At 30.0% G+C, this 13282-nt stretch overlaps 2 protein-coding genes across 3 annotated transcripts in view; one reads left to right on the forward strand and one right to left on the reverse strand.

Annotated features, from left to right (window-relative positions):
- The window catches only part of IntS2 (integrator complex subunit 2), a 30916-nt gene that overhangs the window by 4758 nt on the left and 12876 nt on the right, over nucleotides 1–13282 (reverse strand). For both annotated transcript variants that reach the window (XM_014435734.3, XM_014435733.2), the window contains exons 15-16: nucleotides 789–1008; nucleotides 575–685 (exon numbers count right to left, since the gene is read on the reverse strand). In XM_014435734.3, coding sequence (XP_014291220.1) covers nucleotides 575–685; nucleotides 789–1008 — 331 coding nt within the window. The remainder of the gene's footprint in view (nucleotides 1–574; nucleotides 686–788; nucleotides 1009–13282) is intronic.
- Nucleotides 12266–13282, forward strand: part of LOC106690332 (gamma-glutamyl hydrolase) — a 4431-nt gene continuing 3414 nt past the window's right edge. Inside the window, exons 1-2 of the mRNA XM_014435737.2 lie at nucleotides 12266–12462; nucleotides 12756–12888. Of these exons, the coding sequence (XP_014291223.1) occupies nucleotides 12287–12462; nucleotides 12756–12888 (309 nt within the window). The 5' untranslated portion in view covers nucleotides 12266–12286. The remainder of the gene's footprint in view (nucleotides 12463–12755; nucleotides 12889–13282) is intronic.

Below are 13282 nucleotides of genomic sequence, written 5' to 3' on the forward strand. Positions count from 1 at the left end.
AAATAATGAACCTAGCATAAAAATATTTAATGGTTTTTTATATTTACAAAACACATTTATATCTACAATTTTTAAGTTTTTGTATCAAAAATCACTTAAAACTTTAGTTTATAGTGCTATCAAAACTACTAAACTGATTTCTACAAAAATTTAAGTGTAGTACAAAACAGCTTGTTCATCTTAGTTGGAACCATGACATCCTTAGTTCATCGAAAATGTACAAAGAAAAAAAAACTTCAATATTACATCATATAATAGGTAAAAAATAAATACAAAACTTAATATACAGTTCATTCCTATATTAATATATGATGAAGTAAAATTTATTAGACAAATTAAATATATTAAATAATAAAAATTAAAGATACAAAAATAAAATTTAAGCCTACAAATGATTTAAAATTTTTAGTAGTGGTCACAAAGTCACATATTTGGTTTTTTTTTTACTGAACATGGTGTTTTCTCAGAACTTAATTTTTTTCTTATTGATATGGGTTGAGTGGGATCCACTATAAATAATATGTTTTAATATAACTCAGGTTTCAAATTGTAAAATAAAAGAGTAAGAGTTCACCTGAAAATGAATGAGCTTTGCTAAAGAAGGATCTGCTATAAACCTCTGATGTAAATAGGAACATACAACGCTTCTCACTTCTCTTTGAGCCCATCTTTGACCTCGGATACTCTGAAATCAAACCAGGCGCATGAAAGGGTATATCATTATAGCTTTTTTATCCATAATGGTATTATGCTTGACATGATATTTAATTAATAAATGTTATGCTCACAAGATCTTCAGAAGGATAAAGACCTGCTTCCAAAAGAATCTGAACGGCCAAGCTATCTTGAGCCGAGACCAGAGCAGATCTTAGTTCCTCCCTTTCCTTATCACTACAGTGTTGGCCTCTATCCAAAGGATGGTCTAAGATGTGACGTGCTAGTTGACTCTGTGAAGCAGCTAAGCAAGATTCAAGAACACGAAGAACCACACTCAGCAGTGGAGCACACCTAAGAGCAATTTTTTTTCCCTTAACATTGAAAAGCAATAAAATAAACAAGAAAACTTATTTATATAATAAACTTAGTTAAATTAATACTCATATGAATATCTTTAGAAATAACCTCACCAAACACTTAAATATAATAAGACACAATTATATTCAAGGTAAATGATAAGTACCTAACAGTGTATTTATTATAAATTAGTTCTGATAATTATAAAAAAATTGAAATATTTCTTTTAAAGCTTTAAAAATTGTTGAGTTAACTCGTTCTTTCCCATGAAAAGTTGGAAAATGATAGAAAAAATTACTGGAAATTATTTCACCATTGGATAATACTTCTCATTTCTTCATTTTAATTTTTACAAAAAGTAGACTAAAATCATCTTTCCTGCAGACTTTTCAACTGTTAATAATTGTTTACTTTAAAACCATTATGTAAACAAACAAAAATCATAAAATAATACATAATAAACAAAGCAATGTTTTAATAATAAAGCTTTTTTTTTGGAAATGCTCAGTATAAAGCAATCTGTTTATATTTTAAAAAGAATCCCTTTGTATGCAAATTTTTTAATGACTTTTTAACTTGAAAATTAAATAAAAATAATATTTTAAAAAATATATAAATATTTATGGATTGGAGGGTTCAAATAGTTTTTAGAAGTTGAAAATTCCATACAGGAAAGCAATCAAACAACATATTTAAACGTAATAACAACAATATGTTGTAGGCTATTAGCTATGAGCTATTATATAGCTCAACATTTCTTGAACTAATGCTAATGTTATTCATTTATCAATTTGTATTGATTCCAATGTTTGGAACATAAAAAAAATGTTGAGGAAGGAAGAATGGCAAAACTGGAAACAACGAACTGATGTTTTGTAGCTAAGCTATGATAGCTCATAATTCAAGAAATCAACAATGTTGACTTTAGAAATATCAATAGATTGTACTGTAGAATGTGGTTAATTTTTGACAACACTACCTACCTTCAGAATAATCTTTATAGAGGCCACACCAGAGAAAGAAACAATTGTCAATATGGCTCAATCCTTGGAACACTTCCATTTCAATAACAATTAAAAAAACCAAAACATAAGTAATGAAGCAAAGCAGCTCTAAGTATCTCATCTCAACCACTGTTTTGCAGGATACCCATAAAATTTTTTCTGACTTCAAAAACTCTTTCCAGATGTCTCTAGAATAAAGTATCATTTCATTTTTATTTTCAAATGGTATTAAGTTTTTTTTCGGAGTTACAATGTATCACAGTTAAAGCGACTGGTACTAATACATATTGGTGGGTGGAGTAAGAATCAAAATTTCATAAAATTAGTCAATATAAACATAACATTAATTGAAAAATAATGAAATATATATTTAAAGAAGATATGAAATTCGCATTTTTTGATTATCTAAACAATAATATTTTTTAAAACTGTAGAAAAATGTTAATCTAAAAATAATAATAATAAATTTCTTTTGAAAAAAACTTTATTTATATAATGAATTTAAATTTCTGATCCCGATTCAGCAATATTTAATAAACAAGCAGGATTTTAACTGGTATCTTATCGTGCCACATTAACTGTACCAAAATACGACCCAGAAATGAACTCGGAAACTTATCTCTAAACAAATTTAAATATTATCATTCGAAAATGTCAGAAACCCCTGGTAATCGGCGCGCGCTGCTCCGCCATGCGCTGTAACAGCCCAGTAAAAATAAATGTCTTCCTGCTGATAGTTGGAACGGTATGGATTTTATATTTTTCTAATGTGGCATGCTTATTTTATCTTATACTTTAACATTGTGTTTTCACAAATACTTGAATTTAATATTTTTTATTGCAAAGGCTATTAAATATGTTCTAGTTGAATGCACTTCCAATAGCTCACATAAATAACGCGATGCAAGCAACTCTATTTTTGTCTTCTACGTAGTAAATGTAAAAAAAGTTCTCTGAGACCCAACATCCATTTAAAAGAACTGTTTGATAGTTTTCTACCCAGTTGATTATTGGCAGTATACTACAGTGGCCTGAACGCATGCGTCGGAAAGACTTCTGGCGAGTCTAGAGAAGTTGATGAAACGATTGTCACCATCGCTAATAAAATACGGAATAGCGAAAAAGAGTAAAAATTCAAAAAAAAGATTGTGAAGTGAAGAGTTATCAACTGTATTGAAATAAGTATAAGGATTATAATTAAATTGGGACCAACCAATGCAAAATAAAAAAAGGAAGTTTTTATTTTTAAAAATTAAAACCCAACGTTTCAGCCAAACCATCCGGACCATCTATTAGGTGCATACCCAAATATGAAAGAAATATGTAAAACATGATAAAAAAGTTAATAAATAATGATAAATTAATAAATTAAATAAGAATGAGATGAGAGAATAAAATAATTAGCAATGGATTATTAATGAGAGAATAAAAATTATTATTACTTATTGTTTACCTAATTTTAATATTTTTTACTCTGTTTACTTTAAAATTACTTTCAAACGAGACGTAAACTTCTATCCCCACTCCTTTGAATACAAACGGTTCACTCTGACTTTGACTTCTTTATATTTTTGATATTTTTATTTATTACCTTATTATTTATTTTATTATATTATTTTTGATATTTTTTTTTTTATTATCTTTATACTTCTTGATATTTTCGTCTTCTACATAGTAAATGTAAAAAAAAATTCTCTGAGACCCAACATCCATTTAAGAGAAACTGTCTGATAGTTTTCTACCCAGTTGATTATTGGCAGTGTACTGTAGTAGTTCTGAACGCACGCGTCGGAAAGACTTCTGGCGAGTCTCTAGAAGTTGATGAAACGATTGTCACCATCGCTAATAAAATACGGAATAGCGAAAATGAGTAAAAATTCAAAAAATATTGTGAAGTGAAGAGTTATCAACTGAACAGAGAATAAAATAATGGTACTCATTTATGATATTATGATTTTGATGAAAATGAAAACGCTAAAAATAAAAGAATGATACATGCATAGATAGAGGAGGAAATGACAAATATTTTTCGATATATAAAGATAGAGGAGGAAATGAAAAATATTTTTATCTGAGATGTTTTGTAAACATTGAATCAATGCAGTTATTATCAAGAGTTCTCAGTTTTCTATACAAAAACTATATTAAGAGTTTCTATATTAAAACCTTAAGAGTATGAAATTGTCCGGCAATAAAAAGCCTAAAGAAATATTAACATTACAGTCTACGAATATTACGATAGGTTGTAGTGAGGCGTGAGAAATAACGGTGGATATATTTTTCTGTTATTAATAATAATCCTTAAGATCCACTATTCCCTCCCTACGTCTTGGTTTAAAGTCCCACAACAAAATTTCCTATTTTTTTTTTCCAAATTAAAAGACCCCATTTCTTTTTTTACACCGTTCCAATGTAGTTTACCGGATACCTTGTTCAACCCCACGTTGCAATTCCTTCTATATCAGCGAAATTAAAAACCAACTTATGAACCGCATTTCCCAGCAAAAAATTGTATCAACTCCTGTAACCCACTTGCCTCTAAATTATCAGAACACGCTTTAAACCTGAATCATACTTTTAATTTCGACAATCCTTCAATTCTTGCCACTGTCCCCAACCATAAAAAACGTCTTATCTCGGAGTCCATTCGCATAAATTTAATAGAGAATTCCATCAATCATAAAGTTGATGAAGACTGCATCTCCCTGACATACCGACACTTTTTGAACCTGATAAAACCCTCATAATACTTCTTTTCTCTTCGTTCTGCATTTCAGTAGCCCACTTTCCTGTCATATCTTTTATTCTTGTTTTTCTAAATTCTCACCGCAAACTTAATTTAATTATATTTTACATTTACAATTACTTCCTTTTTCTTTTATATTTGCGTATCTTATTTTTTAAATTTATATTCATGTCTTACCAGCTTAAGTATACTTACATTAATTACTTCATTATTAATTTTTTCTATTATATAATTTACATACGTCTGCATCCTCACTAATTTGGTACATTGTCTTTCTTATATTTGTTGTATCCCATTATTTTAACTTTATTTATTCTTTGTTTTTCTTCTCCCCCTCTATAACGTATACTATCATTTATTTTTTACCTAATTTTATTATTTTTCCTCTGTTTACTTTTAAATTATTTTCAAATGTGACGTACTTAACTGCCCATCCCCACTGTTCCTAATACAAACGGTTCACTCTGACTTTGACTTCCGTCAAAACAGGTATGAATTCTGTCTCGTTAATTTTCATTTGATTTTATTCTTATCCCTTTTCATCTCATTACCGTTTTCATTTATTGTTTATAATCTTTAATTTTTCTTATTTAATTTTTACGTTTCATTGTATACCCTTGTAATTTTCCATTTACTTATTTTTACTTATGTTAAGTGTATCTTTTTTAGCCCTGACGAAGCCCTGCAACGTGGGGCGAAACGTTGGCTCAAATAAAAATAATGCATAATATTACTATTTGAGTTTAATTTGCCCGCATCGGGACCATATTCCATTTATAGAAATATTTTTCGAATACATCGGCAATGATGGCAACAGACAGAGCATAATTCCAGTTAACGCTGTGCATGAAATAGAAAGGAATAAATTTGGAGAGATCATTAATTGTCAAATTTAATGGACAGAAATTATTGCAGGCTCTATAGATTACAAATTCATCTGGGCTATGACACTGTTAAAGACAACCAGCGAAGCTATTGATGTTGCAAGTCTTAATGATGTTTCACATCCAATAATTTAGTCTAACGCGAGTCTTCAATGATAATTGTTTGGTTGGATACATGAATCCATCAGAACCAGATAACGTAGAAAATTTTTCTGAGTCCAGTGATCTTATTCGCGTATCATAAAGTTAAAAGTCAGTCTGATAAGTATTACTTAGTTGCACTATGGGTTTTCTCTGTAGTGAGTTCGAGCTCGACAATAATAGTCACGTTACAAACTGATGAGTGTAGCTGTGAAATGTGCACTCACTGTTTAGGGTAAAAATTATGACATCGTTCGGTCACTCCGCTTCTAAAGACAGTCACACTAACGGCACGGTGAAAAGTGCCCCTGCAATTGTAGGTCTCCTTCATAATACAAGAGCCGAAAAGAAAAAAAGGCAGTTATTTCACCCCGATTTTTGATTACTTTAATGAAAACTTCTATAATCACTAGTCTAAATATATGAGTCTGCCAAGTTTAGGTAGGAAGAATAAAAAATGACAGCTGTTTCAAACCCTTAAAAAAAAAAACATTAATTTTTCATTCGGAGCTCTATATCTTAAAAAACTGCTAACAATATTAAAAAATCTAAAAGAACATTATTTAAAGAAGAGTAAATTTGCTTAAATATTAGCCCTAAAAGAGCTATTTACATCCAATAGTTCTCGAGATATAGCTTTTTAAAAAGCAACATTTCATAAAAATGTACTGAAATATCAGTAGTTAGTGAATCTACTTTGAGAAATCTATATCTCAATAACCATTCGACGTACAGATGTCTATTAGCACTCAAATTAAAGCTATCTTAATGCACTGCAAAGTAGTTAATGACCTTTACCTTCGTAGGAATAGTAGTTTTCATGATATTTGCTAAAATAAATTGTTTTAGAGTTGTTCGAACAAGAAGTTTGATTTATGAAAAACTTTACTTCAGAAACCATAAGACGCACAGATGTCTACCAGCACTCAAATTAAAGCTAATTAAATTTGCTATAAAATAGTTTATAACATTTATCTTTGTAGGAGTAGAAGTTGTTATGATATTTAACAAAATAAATTCACAAAACGTTAATTTATAGTTGTTCGGATAAAATGTTTGATTTTTGAAAAAATATATCTCTAGAAACGTAAGACGTAAATACGTCCGTCACTATTCAAAATAAAGAAAATCAAACTTACAATAAAGTAGTTTATGACATGTATCTTCGTAGGGTTGGTAGTTTTTATGATATTCGCACATGAATATAAATTTAGCACATGAAAATTTATCGGAATAACTATAAATCAATTGATTTTAGCAAATATCATGAAAACTACAACTCCTATGAAGGTAATCTTCATAAACTACTGTATAGTCCATTAAGCTAGATTTAATTTGGGTGATACTAGATATCTTTACATCACATAGTTCCTGAGATATATATTTTTCAAAACAAATTCACTAACTACTGATCTTTTAGTAATTCTGTACAACATTTTTATGAAATGTTACTTTTTGAAAAGTTATATATCGAGATCTATTGTACGTAAATTGCTCTATTAGGGCCCATATTGTAGAAAAATTACTCAACTTAAAATGACGTTCTCTTAATTTTTTAGTGTTGTAGGTAGTTTTAAAGATATAAATCTATAAGATCTTCAAATGAAAAAAAAAAAAAATAACGTTCTGAAACAGTCGCCATTTTTTATTCCACCTATCAATACTTAGCAGACTCATCACTTTAGACTAGTAATAATACATAGTTTTCATTAAAAATAAAAAATTGGGGTGAAATAACTGCAAGTATTCTCCTCTTGGGCTCTTACTATTAGTACTATTAGATATGGGCCAACCTAGAGCTAATTAAATGGTTTTCATTAATAAATGGCATCATTTGAACTACTATGGCATAAACGAATGGCCTTGCAATATCTTCTAATGTGAGCTTTAAAGGAGCCTCTACATGTTGGCCAAGCCAAGGCGAACTCGGACATGCACGAGCATGTGGATGGGTGGCTTGTTGGAGTTGGCCTAAGCTCGTTGCCGATCCGTCGAGAGTCGGTTTTTGGACACAGATCAAAGGGGTTCGTGAGAGCGCTCGAGTAGCATCTCCACCATTGTTCTTTGTCTAGTTGCAACTGATAGATGTTAGGAGGTTGTAGTTAATTTTTATAATAAGTTTTATATTTAATCTTATTTATTTATATTTAATTTCCTTTCATTTTCTTTTTTTTGTAATAAAAATAATATAATCCTAGTGCAATGGCTGAAACCACTTATAAGTCCGCCATGCTTGCCTCTCTGAATAACACTGACATGTGGATGGCCCAATCTTTGTTTACCGAGCATTTGTACAAGCCTCCGATTCGTGGCGAGCGGCCAACATGTGGGTCCGCCTAAGATGGGGTGCTCCGACGTTTTGATTTTTTATATTTATTGTTTTCCCACGACATCAACGTGGGACAACGTATGACGTTACTCAGTCATACGTGATTCCTCAGACATCATAAATTTATCTTAAAATTAAATCTGTACCGCTACAACCCATGAAGGGTCTAGGGTGCAGTACTTTATAAGGAATGCAGTTACTAGACCAACGGTTGTGCCAGGAGGCGATTAGTAAGAATTGCGCTCGACCGCCAGATTTTTACCCAATTAAGGGTACCCACTTCATGAGGCTGAGTAGACTCCAGAAGATTCCCGAACGCACAGGGCTGACTCACGGCTACAGTGAAACAGAAAATAATTATCCGGATTCGAACCCGAGTGCTTGGATTTAGTAGCACAGTGCACTACCTTACCTTACCTCTAAGCAATCCACTCCCTATCTAACCAATTTTATACGATTTTTATTCTTGAACTTGAATTTCTGACGAGCATAGACCGACATTATGTCTAGTTTTCGTGATTTGTAAATTTTATCTATTTAACTCTAGGTGGATTTGATGTTGTCTGCTTTGGAAAATATGGACTATTTCATCCATTTCAAACAAAATCAATGAATATTAATTATAGGGACAGAAGCATAAACTAGTTCCCTTTTCAACTTCCTTTCAACGAGTTTTCTTTAAAATAAAAATAATAATAATAACCAGCGTTTCAGTATTTATTTACTCAAGAGTTTATTGCTCAACCATACAATTTTAATTATAAGTAAATATAAAAAAAGAAAAGAAAATAGCAAAATATAAAATAAGTTGCTTTATTTTTGGTATTATTCAAGTTCAAAACAACATCTATGATGCGTTTGTTTCGTCCGTTCTGTTCAATTAAGTCCATTTTATCCAGCGAACTGGCCTGGAGTCGTCGAATAAAAAGTTATATTGTGCGGAAATTATAAAAGTTGTAGGAACGAACTCAACCGTGATTCCTTACAGTTACGACATAACTAACAAATTCTTTGATCCGTTGGCTGCTGAGTGACACGATCGGATATTTGGATATAGACAATGCATTAAGAGCTGCGAAGTCAAAAAGTACTTTTCGATTGACAGAAAGAATAATTCAGTACTGAACAAATGGTTAAGACAAGGGCGTAATTTTTAGTGAACTGTTATGCCATACTTTTGTTAAAGAAAAAAAGAAGACTTTTGCAACGAAAAACAATATTAAAATTATTTTTCAGAAATTTGAGTTAGTTTATCCGTCAACTGAAAGGTTCGTATAATCTTGGATTCACCTACCCAAATGAAGATCTAATAGGACCTTTTAAGAAACGTGATTTGGGTGCAAGTAACCTGGATGTTTTGTTTCAAAAAATGGCACCAAGCAATAAAACGTGATCCAAGAACAAATGAATGATGAACCTAACGTCAGTTAGTTCTTATCCTCAATATAGCTGACTGACTGAACTGAAACAAATATACTGCTATCTAAGTTAAATAAGTAAGTTTCGAATATTTAATTTATAATTCTGTAACTTACACAAATATAAACGTTGCTTAGCTTTGTTTATAGAAAAAAAATAACAATTTACAGCGTTCGATTTTTTTTTTTTTATTCAAATGAAATTATTACTTGTTTAATTTATTCTCTCTGAATGAGGTAAGGGGTACACAATAATCACCATTCCTTAATTTTGGGTCCAATTAAAAATTAATTAATCATAAATTAGATCGCAGTTGTTGACTTCTGATCACTAAACCTATTCAAAAGGAATAAATGTTTTTTTTTACTTTTGTATGGCAGCAGGATGGTTTTAACAGGTAAATTTATAATAAAAGTGACTTGCACTTCTCAGCAATCTAGTTTTCAAATATTTTCTGAGGGAGACACCCCTCTGCCCCAAGTGGGGAATGGGAGTGTCAGATATGGTTCAGTTCCAGTAGTGCAACTTCTATGGATTAGGAACCACTGAATTAGTATCAGGAAATTCAATTCATCAACAGCTTCCTAAAATCCAAGATTAAAAAACACATGATGGATGTTAGTGGAAGGGCCTATTAAGTAAAATAAATTTTAATATGAGAAAAATTGAATGTAATAATAATTCTATTTTGGACTGAAAAACTAAATTTTTCACTTCTAAAAACGACTATAATTACAGGTATAGAAAAATTAAACAAATATATAAGTAAAAAAGAGTATTTAAAATATTCTTCTAAGCCAAAATTCTCTTTTTCCTAAAATGTCACATAATGTTTCTCACACTTAGCTCTTCTTCAATTACTAAGCACTTAAAAATTTCAACCACACTCAAACTCCATGACTTAACCAATAATAGCCTACTAAATATTGAGTTTTTGTTTTTCATAAAGGAATGGTAGTAATGATAAAGTTAGTATTAACTAGGAAATATTCTTTTGCTTTTACTTCAGCAAGATAGTTTAAAATAGGATTGTTTATTTTTTTCTCATTACAAGAAATAAGGCATCATCTCACCATAATAATTCTTCCATTGAATATAAAAATGAATTTGAAGTGGATGGATTAGTAGCTTAACTGAATTATGGGAAACAACAGTCTCTAGCTTTTAGTAGATAGTTTTCATGTACAGTCTTATGCGCTAATTTCTAAAAGAGTAAATATGAATATGGACTTGAAGCTCTAAAAGTTCCATATTCATGACTACAAGAAATCACACAACTTGAAAAATATAAACAAACAACAGACTGTGGATGAAAATTAATGTTAATTCAAATAAATTTATTCAAGGACTGTCTATAGATAAAACTGCTGAACTTATGAAAAAAAAGAACAATTTACAAACAAAAGAAAAAATCCTTAGATTGACTTAAAATTTAATTCTGAAGAGGTATTATTGAACTACATCTACCTTCATTATATTCTATATCTTTGTAAACAAAAAAACAATTTGGAATTAAATGAAAAAAGTTTTTAAAAAAATATAATAAAAAACCTGCACAACCCATTAAAGGTATTGGATTTAGTAATTTTCAAGGAAGTACTGTTTCTAGACCTACTGCTGTATAAGGAAGTGTTTAGGTCAGAAATCACGCCCAACTCCGTTTTTTTCCCTTACAAAGAGTATCCACTTTATAGGGAGGTGGTTATCCTCTGTGAGGATTTCTTGATGGCTGATTTAATAAAATAAATATGCTAAATCCAATAATAAATAGAAAATTTAAATTAGAATCAGAAAAGAACTATTATTTTTAAAACAATACTCAGGCCATTGCCGATATACAGCTGTGAAGTCTAGGGAGCGGCATCCTTTACGAAAAGAAAAAAATTACAATCATTTCAAAATAATGTCCTAACAATCGCAGTGGATGCCCCTTGGTTGTAAGAGAGCCAACTACATCGGGAACTACGAATGGAATCAATAGAAGTTCCATAAAAAAAGGTTCATAAAATTCCACTCCCAGTTATCAACAGTTAAAGGAGCAGTAACTTACAATTTGGGAAATCCAACCTCATCTGCCAAGACTGAAACACGGGCTGCTGCAGGACATCCTGTTATAAATTCTATATTTAACTATTCTATTATTGATATTACAACTATTTATATTTATTTTTTCTTCTTCTTTTTTTCAAATTAACTTTTTTTTTACCCCCATTAGAAGTCAACAATTTATAAAGTTAGGTCTATAAATGTCATTGTTTTTGTAATTAACTTTTCTTTTTCTCTTATATATATATATATTTATAATTCATCATCATTATCATCAATTATTCATTCAATATTTATAGCAATATCTCTTTTGCACAAGACTAACCCCTCCTCCCTCCAGCCTTTTTAATCTATCGCTAAACAAAACAAAAATATAAATGTTATATTATTAACCATGTAAGGCCCACCAGGCCAAACTGATATTAAATAAAAATATTAAAAAACAAAATAAATAATTATTTCAAGCTTGGACCTAGGAGATAGGTAGGCAGATTATCAGTTTTACTTTTTGTAAATCATTATGTCTATTTACTATGCTTTAGGACCAATAGGGATGGATCAAAAACTAAAGATTTTTTAAAGACAAAACATAGTCAAACGTCTTTAATGATCAATGAACAACCTACTCTTTTAGCATTTGTTGTATCAACAGTTCAAGTAGTGATACGATTTTGTATTTTAGATTGCATACATACACTGAATTATGCAGGAAAATGAAAGACCAATAATAGGAATACTGGCACAAGAAGTAACAGATATTATAGGCAAAAAATATCCATACAGTAAAAGCTACATCGCTGCATCATATGTAAAAGCTATTGAAGGATCTGGAGCACGAGTGATACCAATTTTCATTGACAAAAATGAAGCTTATTACAGGTATGAAATAATTGTTATAAACATAACCCTCTCATAATATTAATATGGTACACCATAATGATTTATTATTATCTCAAACTGAAAATTTGAAAAAATGTAAAACTAACTAAATCAAACCATTTTTGAAAGTGTGTGTATAATATTTAAACATAGAATGAATAAATAAATGAAAACAAGATGCTGGTATAATGAGTATCATCTATGGTTTCTAACATATTGTTTGGTCTGTAATTTAAAAAATAATCATAATAGAATTTTTTTTAATAGAAAACATTTTATTTTTTTTTTTTTAGAGAAATTATTCGTTCATTAAATGGATTAGTTCTACCTGGGGGTAATGTTTGGTTTTACAAATTTGATGATAAGACACCAAAAGATAATGGATATTTAAGAGCTGCTGAAATACTTTATGAAGAAGTCAAAAAGGTAATTATCATTAAAATAAATGCAGACGCTGAGATGTTTTGATTATTATGCGATTAAATTAATAATAATCTTATTGAATATAATTTTTTAATTATCTCACATAAATCTTGATCCACATGACAGATGAGGTGGGATATCCCATTTGTGTTTTTCCAAATAGTTTTTGAATGGTACTGTACAATGTAACTGAGCTTTGATTTACATGATACCTAATTACCTTGCTTTAGGACCATGGTTTTAAAACAAAATGAAATTTTTTTTTTTGAGTCATTTATAAAGATTCTGTAAGCTCTTCTTGAGTTTGACTTAAATATTTTTTTAACAATGTCTTCACTCAGCATTTTCCATCTTTTTAGTTTAATATTTAGAATCCCCACTTGTTATTTACTTATTT

This window comes from Halyomorpha halys, unplaced genomic scaffold, assembly GCF_000696795.3.
Source record: "Halyomorpha halys isolate HHAL.00 unplaced genomic scaffold, Hhal_1.1 Scaffold1664.1, whole genome shotgun sequence".
NCBI lineage: Eukaryota > Metazoa > Arthropoda > Insecta > Hemiptera > Pentatomidae > Halyomorpha > Halyomorpha halys.